Below are 14150 nucleotides of genomic sequence, written 5' to 3'. Positions count from 1 at the left end.
TGACAGTTAGCAAGAAATACATCTTGACAGGCAGTGATTCAGAAGTCTGAAAATTCACAAACTAGAGGACAATTCCCTAAAAGTTGACCAGAACTTACAAGATTTTATTAAGTAACTAGAATATCGACTTTTACAAGATGAAATTCTAAATAAACTAAAATCTTACAAGCTCATGTAATGGAAGAATGTGCTCTTCGATAAAATGTTGCTTGCTTTGTAATGTTTTGTTTTGTTTTTTAATTTCAAATGATATTTTTACATGATGAAAATATCTGGTACAGAAACCTGGGTTCTATTCTCTGCAATAGAGTTGTACGATTTCTGACTGGTAACTTACTGATGCTTCTGACATCTGTCTTATGCCAATTTCTGGAAAGCAATAGTGTTAGAGTCTGGCTGATTAGTATAGGAGTCTTGGATATCATTTTATAAGCCCTAAGGTTAGCATTTTTATGGTTGAAATAATGAATCTCTACAGATATTTCTGCTCAAGAAAAGTATTTCATAATCTCTTCAGTAAACTAAAAAGAGAATAAGAGTAAACACATTAGAAGACTTACCCGCCACTGTAACAGAAATGCCTAAGCTGTGGAAACGAGGGCTCCAGACTCATGCAGATGACAAATATACTATTGGGCACTGTCTGTATACCACATTGATGATAAAAGTCTAGATAAATGCGCATTTTAAAAACTTAAGAAAAAACAAAACTTAAGAGCAAAATTCAGCTTTTTTTGCCTCTTTCAAATCCTTATAGTCCTTGTTACATACTATCAGTAGAGTTAAGTAGCAATGTTCCTCTCCTGGAAATTTTATAAATTTCTGATTCTCCATGCAATTCCTTTAGTCATGTGAAATATATCATGAAACTTTTCCATAAAATCTATATTACTTTTGCTTCCTATGCATAGCTAATAACATTTATGAGACGTATAGCTCAGATGTATAGCTGACGGGTGACTTGGGCCAAATAAATATGGGTGCCAAGATAAAATTTTAGAATGGAGGTTGGAATTACTCCTTTTCTGTAAAGTGCAAGACAGTAAATAATTTAGGCTTTATGGGCAATGTGGTCTCTGCTACTACTGAATTCTGTTGTTGTAGTGCAAAGGCAACCATGAGTAAACAAATGAGTATGGCTGTGCTACAGTAAAACCTTATTTGCAAAAACAGGGTACACCAAATTTGGCCCATGGACCCTGGTTTGCTGACTCTTGTTTTAGAGAAATAAAAATTCCTTAAGATCTCAATTTTTTCCCTTTTCAACACAATTACATTTCTAGTTGAATAAAAGGTTTCTGGTCAATCACTGTAAAATATATATTGCCAGTTGTTAGCAAATAATGATAAAAGCTGATTACATATGCCACATATTAAAGAGAACCACAGATTATGAATTATGAAGAAATGAGATTCTGAGATATTAACAATAAGAGTCCAAAACTGTTTTGTGGCTATCCTATATTACAATCTCAAGTGGATCTTTCTTTCTTGAAATGAAGACCCCCTCCACCTTTTTTTTTGAGGAGGGGTAATCTCTCCTATGAGAAGAATATACCCTATGGCAGAATAAAAAAAAATTACCATTAGATTTACTAACTACATTCTTGTTTTTGTTTAAAGCTGATTTCACAGACCGGTTGATTCATGAATACGTTCATTAATTAGTTCACTCAGCCAACAAGTACGGAGTGTCTATTGGAGTATGCTCAGTTTCTAATCTCAAAATGTTTATATTCTAGTAGTTAGAATAACACATATACACAAGAGCTGTATATAATACAAAGTAGACTGTTGCCAACACAAAGAGAATACATACAAAGTACTACGAGAGTCTAGAGGATGAAGCAATTACTTGCGGCTGAGTAAGGGATGCTAATTGGGGAAAGCTTCATGAAGGAGCGGGTATTTAAGTTCAGCTTGGAAAGGTGGCCAGGTATTAGACAGAGATGATTTGGTAGTTGCCTCATGCCTTATTACTGACTGATGGTTAGTTACCTGTAGTCCTGATGGCTTTTTGAGACTAATAGCAAAATATTAAATTAACTAAGGTTTGATTGTTCCTTTCTCTCTTCCCATAGTCCATTCAGTTCTGGAACTACTCTGAAAGTACAGGATAGGACAAGGGAGGGAGCACATCGCTAATACATACATCGCATAGTTTGGGGGTGTGCTCGGGGTGAAGGGAAGCCTGAGGAAGGGCTGAATAGATTTTAACCAAATGAGAAATTCTTTATGAATATGCTCAAAAAAAGTTCTAAGGGATACACAGGAAATATAATGGGGGAAATATAATGGGGGAAATAAGGAAAAAGGGAGAGTAATGAACGTTAACATTAAGCAATGATTGACTCACAGCCCTGAATTAACATTCATTGAGACTGCACAGTTCAACTCAGTGAAACAAATCTTTTATCTCTGTCTCTACTAAGTGCTCAGTGCTTTTCTCAAATTGAAACCATAATTTTCTTAAATATCATTGTAGCTTAGATAAGGAGTAAACTGGAATGTACTGTTAAGGTTGGTAGCTATATTTCCCCATTTGTGTATAAACAAGGATTTATATGCTTCTCTTCTGGAAAGGCTCAATTTGCGTGGCAGTTTTCGTGAGTTACAGCATTCTAGATTTCTAATATGACACAGGAGTTGGGGATCAACATATTTAGAAAGATCTAGGACAGAAATTTTGCTGCCACTATATAAAAGTAAATAATCTTTAAAAAAATATCTTCTCCAGTTACTGATCTTCCAGATAATTACACCTGATGACAGATGCTGATGATCTCCCAGAGTTAAGAATAAAGAATAATGGTTTAGAATATGTAGCAAAGAGAAATGGCAATGGCAAGAAGCATCACACTATCATATGCATTACAAATAATCATATCTGGGAAATAAAAGCTCCTGGTTACAGTAAGTGTTTTATTATCCTGCATGAGTGAGATAAATCTATCCAGGCTTTCATCAGGAAAGTAAGAAAGACAAACAAAACTTTAATGTTGTAGTTTGGACAAAGCCCAGATGATAATACATTTTGAAATTGTCAGAATGTCCAACTATTCTGAAAAATCTCCTGGTTTGAATTATTAAATAACAACTTAGCTGTATTAAAAATATTCCTTGACATCAATTCTGAGTAGCTGCTAAAAGAATAATGACTGCGTATTTCAGCCATTTAACCTCTGTATCATTCCCTTGTAACTGCTATTGGTGTTTGAGCTATTCTTTGCAATGCAGGCACCTGGTGATTCTTCTATGCTATGACAGCCGAGCTACTGTGAAAATAATGAACTCATGGAATGAGGAAGCTAAATTCTTGCTTATCTGCCACCCCCTCAATTTATGGATGATGATTTCTATAATACAAATTATATTGAAATACGCTTCAATTTTATGGTTTTTTTAAGTGCAACTTCTAAAAAATTAAAACCTCGAACTAAAATTCTTTCAAAGACTTCTGATGTGAGAAAATAGTAGAATAATGATATATTTTATAGAATGTGTTTCTGATTTTATGTATGTTTCTGTATATCTTGAAAGCAGAATTAAGCGATCACTTGAGGAAGATAAACCTATCCCCAGGCTCAAAAAAATAAACAGGTATATTGCCCAAACACACACAAAAAAACAACTTAGTCAAAAAAATTTCTAGATACTTTTAGAGCGGGATTTATTCTCATTTCAACATACCCCACTAAAATGGTTATGTTTTTTAAAAAAACCTTACCTGCTACTGAATTTGGCCGTGGCATAAGATACAAAGGAATAGACTGTACTGATTGAGATAAAACTGTCTCCAAATTCCTCTCTGGGATCTTATTCAGACTATAGGTGGAAGCAGTCATGTTTTCATCTACTCGATACAAACAGGAGTCCATGCTGGATTTTTGAGACTGCCAAGGTTTTAGGTTTCCTCCAGATCCTAATTCTTTACTGCCTTCCCCAACATATTTTGTGCGTTCCATGTTTTCAGAGTAGCTTGTCAACGTAGCTGGAAAAAAAAAAAGAGTAAAATGAATTGATTAATCTGTTTATGACTATCAAAATTCATGACTAGATAATGAGAATGTTAGTAATATTATTTTAAAAAGTTACTGACAACCATTTCACCTCTATCATGAAATTTGAATAACTGAAACTAAAATACAAACGTCTCTCACATAAATTTACTTTAACATCTCTATTTAATTGAACTAAACAAATTCATGTATCAGTGCTAAAGGACCTAGAGCTAGGCCTATCAGTGTTAAAATTTTCAGTTTCATCAAAATGGAATTTATTTAATTTTCATGGATTGTTGCGGAGTCCCAGAAGTCCCTAAAAGACCTCTATATTCTTTTTATCCTATTCTTTCCCCCATTTATTTCCTGGCCCTGTGTACATAACAAAGAATTAGAATAAAATAAACAGTCCCTAAGTGGAAACTGATATAGGAGAAAAAATCTGCCCAAATAAGGAAGCAATACAGGGCCTTCTTGTACAGCTCCTCTCTGTAGCTCTAACCTTTAATTTAAGTCCCTTAATTAAATAAAACACTGAAAGGTCTTCTAGAATTTTATCTACTATCTGACCACTAATTATACATGAATAGGAAAATTTTCATCAACTCCAGAAATGAAAGGATTAAAAATGTTTAAATCTAGATTATAAAAATCTTAGCAATAATTATAAAATAAAGATAAAAGATGTCATCCCAGGAGAGTTTTTATATGTTAGTTCATTTTCTCCTCTTATGTTTTAAATGTACATATTGCCAAAAGAAGAGACCTAATCTCACGAAGTAATTTCCACAATGCTTTTTAGTGAGGTTCTCTCTTCATAAATTTAAATGGAGTTCTGGATTTTGTACTAACAAGGGAAGAAGAAGAATTACAAGGAAGACCTAAATTTTTCTTCCATACACCTGACAAAGTGTATGGAAGAAGAAACCTAAGTGAACTAAAAAAAGGTACAGAAGTGGGAAAAGGGAAAATTTTATAAATTAAACCCCCAGAATTACAAGAAAGAAAAGAGCATGTGCTTTTGGGCCCCACCTGAAAAAGAAAATCACAAAATCACAAAATACCTCTGGAAACCTTATAAAATTTTAGAAGCTAAGTTCCCATATTTACTACTCTATTTTTACCTTAGTGATTAGTTGTAAATACCTTAAGAAGTAGACAACCTATGCTCATTTTGGGGAGACAGCTAACAAAAAAGAAAGCAGGGAAAATACCAGTCTTTGATGACAAAAAACCAAGGATAAAGTAGATAATGGCGAATCCAAAAAAGAAAGGAAATCGGTTTTTGAAACTAGAAAATCTTTCGAAAGGAAGCACAGGAAGAATAAATTAGGAACTGAAAAGTACCTCCAGGGGCCTAACAACCAGAACGCCAAAGTGATTTCTTTGATAACTGGTAAGGAAATAACACCTCAGAAAAAGTTCAGATATATATTAAGCAGGATGTTCCTTCTTCTCTTTAAATCATAAGTTTTAAATAATACTAGTAATCATAATAAATTAATATTTATGGATCACTTTATAACTTTTAAATTGTGTAAACACACTATCTCATTAGATCATCAACACAATGCTTTAAGAAGGACTGGTACTCCTATCCTCATCACATAGACATGGAAACCGATGCTTGGAGAAATTAGGCGTCTTGCCCACTGTTGCTTAGCTAGCAAGTGGTCTCCTGGCAACTGATTATTTGGGGTCTTAATCATCTACTACTTTAAATTGCTACTTAACTCTTTTGTAGCGGTACCTTGCAACCTTTACTAGATTGTATATTTCTGGACAATAGAAACTGTACTTTAATTTTTTTTTCATATTTAGTTTTTTAAAAAACTTTAAGCACTCAGCTCTATAATACTCACATTATAAAAAGTGATAAAATAAGTGAGAGTACACAGGTTAAAGCCCTACTGTCACCTACAAAAATCACAGAAAATTTATGAGCAATGAACATTAAGGTGATCTGGCAGTTTGGGAGGATACTGCAAACATAGGTAATAAAATATAAGAGCAGAAAAATAAATAGGTTCATTCATCAGTGCATTTTTTCTAGCACTTACACTAAAAATATTTCTACCAAGGATATAAGTATGTATGTTAGCTGGGAAATTAAAGCAAAGAAACTGCCTACTTTTGGGAAAAAATATAATAAAAGGACATATTTTAGAGATATATAAGCTAAGCTCTGAAGAATAAACCTAGTACTAATGAAAACTCATAGTACTGCTAGGAGTATAGTACTGTACTCCTTAAGTATTTTAGGATATGGTACAGGCTTTGTGTTTGCGTTAGGGGAACAGGTGGAGTAGACCAATCAGTCTTTCTAATTTAGGATATAGCCCCAAAATTAAATAGATACTGAACTATCAGCTCTTAAGAAGGCCACATTTTAATAATGGTCAAGGACTTCAATAAAAGTCCTTTTCATACTTACCCAACTCCCAATCATTCCAAATAATTTCACATTCACCTACATTTGGTCTTTTATCTTTACTTAGTTTATTTTATCCACTGAAAAGAGAGAGGCCTGCGTTACAAGAAAGGAGAGAAAAATCTAGACTTGAGGGTTAGGGAACACTCTTGTTGCCTACATTAAGTTGGTCAAGTGAAAAAGGGAAAAGAATGTTTTGTCCAAAGAGAAAAACATACACAAGGGTGTTATTTAAAAGAATTAAGTGAGTTCAGCAGTCAAGAACTGGGGGGTGGGTTACAGTCAGTGGTGTGCTGATAAAAGCTTAACAATGGGCTCTCTGAAAAACACAAAAAAACAAAATTCTGATTTATGGTGTTTGCTGATCTCTGCATAAATGCTTGCTCGGTGGCTCACACAATTACTGAAAGCTTAACAATTGGATCTCACTGGTACTAGCTGGCCACAGCACACCACTGGGTGGAGCAATGGAGAGGAGACATAGTCCAGATCAGACTGGAACTTGTAAGCCATATTAAAGGGATTGGATTTTATCCTGTTTATCCTAAGGGCAATTGAGGAACATGATTAAAGGGTTTTGAGAGACATGATTAAACTTGCATTTTAAAACGATTACTTTAGTTACAGTGAGTAGAATAAATTAGAGCAAGGTATTTTTATCCTTTTTTTTTTAAGGCCATAGACCCCTACGGCAGTCTAGTGATGCCTAAGAAGACCTTTTCAGATTATTATTTTTAAATGCATGAAATAAAATACAAAAAGACTACAGAAGAAACCAACTATGTTGAAATATAGTAATCAAAATAGTAATAAATTGGTAACAGTAATTTGTGAGTTTCCTTATTAATATTTAACTACACGATCTAGTGGTAGTCTAATTACTATCACTGCAAGGTAGTAATAACTGTGACATTTTGCCATATCCACAATATGAAATATCTGAGATTTTTATTGGTGACAAAGTCAGTGGTACTGCTAGTACTTTGGTTTGTTACCTATGTTTAAAATAGAAAGAAGCTCTAAATTTCACTGCAAAGTTGAAGAAAATGAAGATGTAAATTTTTTTTTACCATCTAAATTCACGGACCTCCTGTAATCAGAGGAGTACCCCACTGCAGAGAAAGAGTCAAGAGCGATCCAAGTCAGTAACATTGACCTGTGCTAGGAAACATCAAAGGAGATGGAAAAGAATAAATGGCTTTGGGAGGTATTTAAGATGTAGAGTCATTCACAGGACTTGATAATTTGATTAGATGTGAAGAATGAGATAAAAATACAGTAAAAAATGATACTCTGGTTTCATGCTAGGGCAGATGGCTGGATGGTGGTACTATCCACTTAGGGAACACAGGAAGAGAACCAGGATTAAGAGAAAGATAATTTTAGTCCTACATAACATGTAGAATTTGAAGTGTCTATGGGACATTCAAATAAAGATACCAAGTAGGCAGCTAGCTTATTAAACTGAAATTCAGAAGAATAGAACCAGAGTCAGATTGTGAAGTTGTTAGCATATATAGCTTTAGGAGCTGATTATAGTCTCTCATGAGGATTGCAGAGTGAGAGGAGAGGAAAGCCTACAAATGAAACCTGCTGAAACATGGCTAGGCAGAGCAAGAACAGCCTGCAAAGAAATTTGAGAAGGAACAACCAGAGAGAGGGGAAAAACCAGGAGAGGAAAGGGAAATCAGGGAAGAGACTGTCTCAAAAAGGAAACAATGTCCCATACTTTAAGAGAGGTCAAATATAGTAAGAACTAAATGGTTACCGGCTTCATCCATATGGAGGTGTTCTGGTCAAAAATACATTGAGTAGAGTAGTAGAGGCAAAAACTGGAATGCCAATGGTTGCAAGATAAGAGGGAGATGAAGTCACGAAAAGATGAGTACAATTCTTTCAATGAGTTTGTGATGGGGAAGGGGGAGAGGACAGTAAGGTGGAAAAAACGTGACCATGTCCCCATTAAGTGGAATAAAAGAGAAAGAGAGATCCAGGAAAGAAAGAAGATGTTTACTGGGATGGTTCCTTGAAGCCTGCATACGATGACAGCCTACAGTAAATCAGCTGCAGAGATCAGCCAGAACTTCTTTGGCACAGTACTAGGAAATGAGTCAGAAGGCTTACCGAGTGGGGATTACAATGGAATACCACGTGAAGACCAATGACACCACAAGCTCTCTACATTCCCTCGGAGGCCCATCGGACACTCCTTTCTCTAAGGCAATAAGAAATGTACTGGTGGTGGTGGTGAGCACTGGCATCCTTAAGAAACCTTTCCAAGGGCGGTTGACAGGGAGATGTTGCTATGGAACTGGGCTCCCTAATATCCGTGAGGATGCAGTGGCTAGTGGGCAGCTTGTAATTCTCAGATGCAAAGCAGATATGTTATTGTAAACAGCAGCAGTGCTGGAAGGGCAACCAGGGTGCTTTGACTAAAATGTATTAGAGGTGATGGTTAACGCATGACAATGTTTCTAGTGGTAAGACAGTTAGACAACAAACTAGGATGTTGCTTGTTTATATATAAAAAAAAGAAAATGCTAATGTCAGCCACAGTAGTAAACTGCAATCCCTTTATTTTCTGATCTAAATTAGATCATAGACCAGAGTGCGCTGAATGAAAGGGAAGTTGGTGCTCTTTGAAGAAGGGCTCCGCAATGTCACTGCAGTAAAATATTCTTCTGATTCCTACCTGCCCCAAATTGTGGCTGTTGGTCAGGGTAACTATGTATGTGTGTGCTTAACTGACGTGAAATTCACACAACATAAAATTACCCATTTTAAAGCGGACAAATTCAATGGAATCTAGTACGTTCACAATGTTGTACAACTATCATCTCTATATAGTTCCAAAATAAAATGCCATACCCATTAAGCAGTTACTGTCCATCCCTCCCTCTTTCCAGTCAACCACCAATATACATTCTGTCTCCACGGATTTACTTATTCTCAATATTTCCTATAAATGGGATATATAATATGTGACCTTTTGTGTCTGGCTTCTTTCATTTAGCATAATGTTTTTGAGGTTCATCAATGTTGTAGCATGTATGATGAACACTTCATTCTTTTTTATGGCTGAAAAATATGCCAGTATATGTATATGCCACAATTCATCTGTGGATGGGCACTTGGGTTGTTTCTACCTTTTGAATATTGTGAATAATGCTGCTGTGAACATTCACAAACAAGAACTTGAGTACCTGTTTTCACTTCTTTTGGGCATATACCTAGAAGTGGAACTGCTATGTCATGTGGTATGTATATGTGTTTTTAATCAGCTTTATAAAGGTATAATGTATATACAATAAAATTCACCAACTTTAACTAAAAAAAGCAGTGTTGGCATAGGTATCCAGCTATATCACCACCAGCTTTTCGTCATCCCCCCAAATTCCCTCCTGACCCTTTGAAGTCAATCCTCCACCCTCATTGCTTCCAAATCTTGGAAATCACTGACTTGTTATCACTATACTTTTGCCTTTTCTAGAATTTCACACAAATGGAATCGTACAGAACACAGTCTTTTGTTTCCAGTTTCTTTCACTTAGCAAAATGCTTTCGACATTTACACAATGTTATACATATCAGCAGTTAATCCCTTTTTTTAATAAATGGAAAAATCACAATCTGTTTAGTTTGCTAGCTGATGAATATTTGGATTGCTTCAAGTTTTCAGCGGCTATGGTCTTCAGACCATAGCATGATTGTGTTCCACTAAAATTTATACATTGAAATTCTAACCCCCAGGGTGACAGCATCAGGAGGGAGGTAATCTGGTCATGAATTGGATTAGTGCCCTTATAAAAGTGGCCTGAAAAAGCTCCCTTGCCCCTCCATCATGTGAAGACACAGCAGGAAGGCACTATGAAATGGGAAGTTAGCCCTCACCAGACACCGAATCCGTCTTGATGTAGGCCTTCCCAGCATCCAGTACTGTGAGAAACAGATTTCTGTCGATTATAAGCTACCCAGCTTATGGTATTTCGTTACAGCTGCCCAAAAGGACTAAGACATCAGCTATTATGAACAAAGCTGCTCTGAATATTCAAGTACTTGTCTCTGCAGAAACATAACGATTTAATTTCTGCAGACACCTAGGAATGGCATGGCTGGGTAAAATGGGAGGTTTCTGTTTAATTTTACAATAAACTGCCAAACTGTTTTTCAAAGTGGCTGTACCATTTTACATTCACACCAGCAGTGTATGAGAATTCCAGTTGCTCTCACACCTTTGCCAAACCTTGGTACTGAGTTTTAGACATTTTATTAGGTGTGTGATAATATCCAGTTGTGGTTTTAATTTGCATTTTCCTAATGGCTATTGACATTGAACATCTATCTCTTCACATGCTTATATGCCATTCATATGCCTTCATTTGCGAAGCATCTGTTCAAATTTTTTGCTCATTTTATTAAAAATCAAGTTGTACGGCCTTATATTAAGCTGTAAGGATTCTTTATAGATTCTAAATAGAACTCCTTTATAAGTGTTTTGAAAATATTTTCTTCTCATCTGTGATTTCCCCTTTTATTTTCTTGATGACTTTAGAAGAGCCAACATTTTAAATTTTCAGTCAAACTTGTCAATTATTTTTTCTTTCAGGGTTGATGATTTCTGTGTTCAATTTTAAAAATATTTCCTGACCCAAGGACACTTAAGCTTATGTTAAAACTATAATTTCTTCTTGGAAGTTTTATAGTTTTAGCACATAGGTTTAGGTCTATGATCCATACTGAATCAATTTTTATATAGGGGGTGTGGTAGTTTTTCTTTTGCATATGCATATACAAACACTCTACAATATTTGTTGGAAAGAATATCCTTTTCTCATTGAAATGCCCTGATGCCTCGGTCAAAATGAACTGACCAAATATGTGTGGGTCTATTTTTGGACTCTGTTCTGTTTCATTGCCTACTTTTATAACAATAACACAGTATCTTCAGTACTGTAGTTTTATAGTAAGCCTTTAAAACAGGTACTATAAATCCTCCAACTTTGTTGTTCTTTTCCAAAATGTTTTGACTACTCTAATTCCATATAAATGATAACATTAGGCTGTCAATTTCTGCTAAGAAGCACACTGGATTTTGTTTGGGATTGCACTGAATGTATAGATGAGGAACTGAAAAATCTTTTCTTAGGGGGCCAGATAGTAAATATTTTTGGTCTTGTGGTCCAAGAAACAACATCCATACTGCTACGTAGGTGGTATTAATTATTTAAAATTTAACCATTAAAAAATGTAAAAAACATTCTTAGCTTACAGGAGATAAACAAACAGGTGGTTGGCCAGATTTGGCCTGCATGCCATGGTTTACCAACCCCTAGAATAATTTAATCTAGAAAGAATTGACATCTTAACAATATGGAGTATTGTGACCCTTGAACATGGTATATTTTCCCATATATCTTTGTTAATTCAATCCACTACACATGCTGAGAAAAATTATGTTCCCCCCAAAATCACTGAAGCTTGAATTGTATCCCCAAGTTTTACGTGTTAGAAACCTGGTCCCCACTGTGACTGTTAAGAGGGTGGGAAATCCTATTACGGTAACTGAAAGGTGGAGCCTTGAAGAGGTGATTAGATTGTAGGACCCTGCCATACTGAATGGGCGTGGTTCTGAGGGCTTTAAAAAGAGTGTGAATTAGGAGTTTCATCTCTCTGCTCCACCATTTTCACAATGTGAAACCCCGCTATCAATGTCACCACCACCAAGATCTTCATCAGCTGTATTCCCCATACTTTGGACTTCCCAGCCTCAGAAACTGTAAGCAATAAATTTCATTTTCTTTATAAATCACCCAGTTTCAAGTATTTTGTTATAAGCAACAGAAATAGACTAAACAGCATGTTTTGCAGTTTTCATTGTACAGGTCATTTTGTTAAATTTATCCCTAATTATTTCACATTTTAGTGGTATTGCAAATGGCACTTTTACTTTTATTTCCTTTTTTGTTGTTGTTGCTGGTACATAGAAACACAATGAAATGTTTTGCCTATTGATCTTGTAACCTGAGATTGTGCTAAACTTACTAGTTCTAATACTTGTGGGTTTTTTTGACAGACTCCTTAAAACTTCTACATAGAAAAATCATATTTTCTAGGAATAAGAATATTTGTACTTATTCCTTTCCAAACTGGATAACTTTATTTGCTTTACTTGTCTCATTTCACTGGCTGAGACTGACTGAATAAAAGTTGTGGGGGGTAGAAACCCTTGTCTTGTTCCTGATCTTCAGGGGAAAGCTTCCATGTTTTTACCATTAAGTATGAATTAGATGTAGGTTTTTCATAGTTGCCCTTTATCAAGAGAAAGAAATTCCCTTCTATTCCTAGTTTAATCACTGTTTTTTTATCAAATGCTTTCTTGGGACACCTATTTTCTTTTTAGTCTGTGACTATGATAAATTACATTGTTTTGTAAATGTAGAACCAACCTTATTCCTGGGATAAAAATCACTTAGTCATGAGCTGTCGTCATTTTTATGTATTGCTAGATTCAATCTGTTAGAATTTTGTTAGGGACTTCTGTGTCCATGTTCATGAGAGTCATGGGTCTGTACTCTCCTTTTCGTGTAATATCTTGTTTGGTTTGGTCTTAGGGTAATATTGGCCTCACGCTTTTCCTTCCACTTCAACTTCCTGGAGGAGTTTGAGCAGAAGGGGTGTTACTTCTTCCTTAAATGTCTGGTAGAATTTACCTGTTTTTCCTTCTGGGAAAGTTTTAAACAACAAATTCAATTTATATTTAATATCTATAAAGCAAAAAAAGGTTATTTATTTCTTCTCAAGTAAGCTTTAGTAGTTTATTTCAAGAAATCTGTCCATTTATCTGAATTGTCAAAGTTACTAATGTAAAATTGTTGATGACATTCCTTCACTATCCTCTTAATGTATGTGGGGCCTGAAGGAATGTTTCTGTCTTGTTCCTGATATTGGTAATTTGTATCTTCTCTCTTTTTTTTTTCCCCTGATCAGTATGGCTACAGGTTTATCAATTTTACTGATTTTTCCCAAAGAACCTGCTTTTATTTTCATTTTTTCTATTGTTTTCCTATTTCACTGATTTCTGTCCTTTATTATTTTCTACCTTCTGTTTACTTTGAGGGGAATTTCTTGTTTTTCTAGTTTCTTTAAGTGAAATTTTAGTTCACTGATTTAAAAACTTCCTTTTCTAAAATAAAGAGTAAATGCTATTGAATTCATTCTAAGCTCTTCTTTAGCTACATTCCACGACTTTTGATGTTTTGCTTTCACTATTATTTAATTCAAATACTGTTTAATTTCCACTATGATTTTTTTGACTAAAGCATTATTTAGAAATGTGTCATTTAATTTCCAAATATTTGTGAAATTTCCTGATATTTTTCTATTATTGATTTCCAGTTTATTCACTTTGTGGTCAGAGAACATAATTTGCTTGGTTTGAGTATTTAAATTTATGGAGACTTGTTATATGGACCAGAATATGGACTATCTTGGTGAATCTTCTACGTGCACATGAAAAGAATCTGTATTCTGCTATTGGGTAGACTGTTAAACTGATTTTACACACAATGTTTTTGACGACATGTGTTGTTTTTTTTCTGCCACACAACAACCAATTAACAATTCTCCAGACATCAAATGGGTATCCTACAATTCATATTAATTCTGACACTAACTACCTGGAGTTAGCACAGACGCCACAGGTTAAGGGCTCAGTTGCA

General features: G+C 35.0%; 1 protein-coding gene across 1 annotated transcript in view; it reads right to left on the bottom strand.

The window, feature by feature from the left end:
• TANC2 (tetratricopeptide repeat, ankyrin repeat and coiled-coil containing 2) overlaps positions 1-14150 on the bottom strand; it is a 435526-nt gene that overhangs the window by 155732 nt on the left and 265644 nt on the right. The window contains exon 8 of the mRNA XM_063080666.1: positions 3728-3991. Coding sequence (XP_062936736.1) covers positions 3728-3991 — 264 coding nt within the window. The remainder of the gene's footprint in view (positions 1-3727; positions 3992-14150) is intronic.

The sequence above is a fragment of the Cynocephalus volans genome, chromosome 16, assembly GCF_027409185.1.
Source record: "Cynocephalus volans isolate mCynVol1 chromosome 16, mCynVol1.pri, whole genome shotgun sequence".
NCBI lineage: Eukaryota > Metazoa > Chordata > Mammalia > Dermoptera > Cynocephalidae > Cynocephalus > Cynocephalus volans.
Note: the sequence above shows the minus strand (reverse complement) of the source record. Positions and strands in the feature narration are given on the sequence as shown.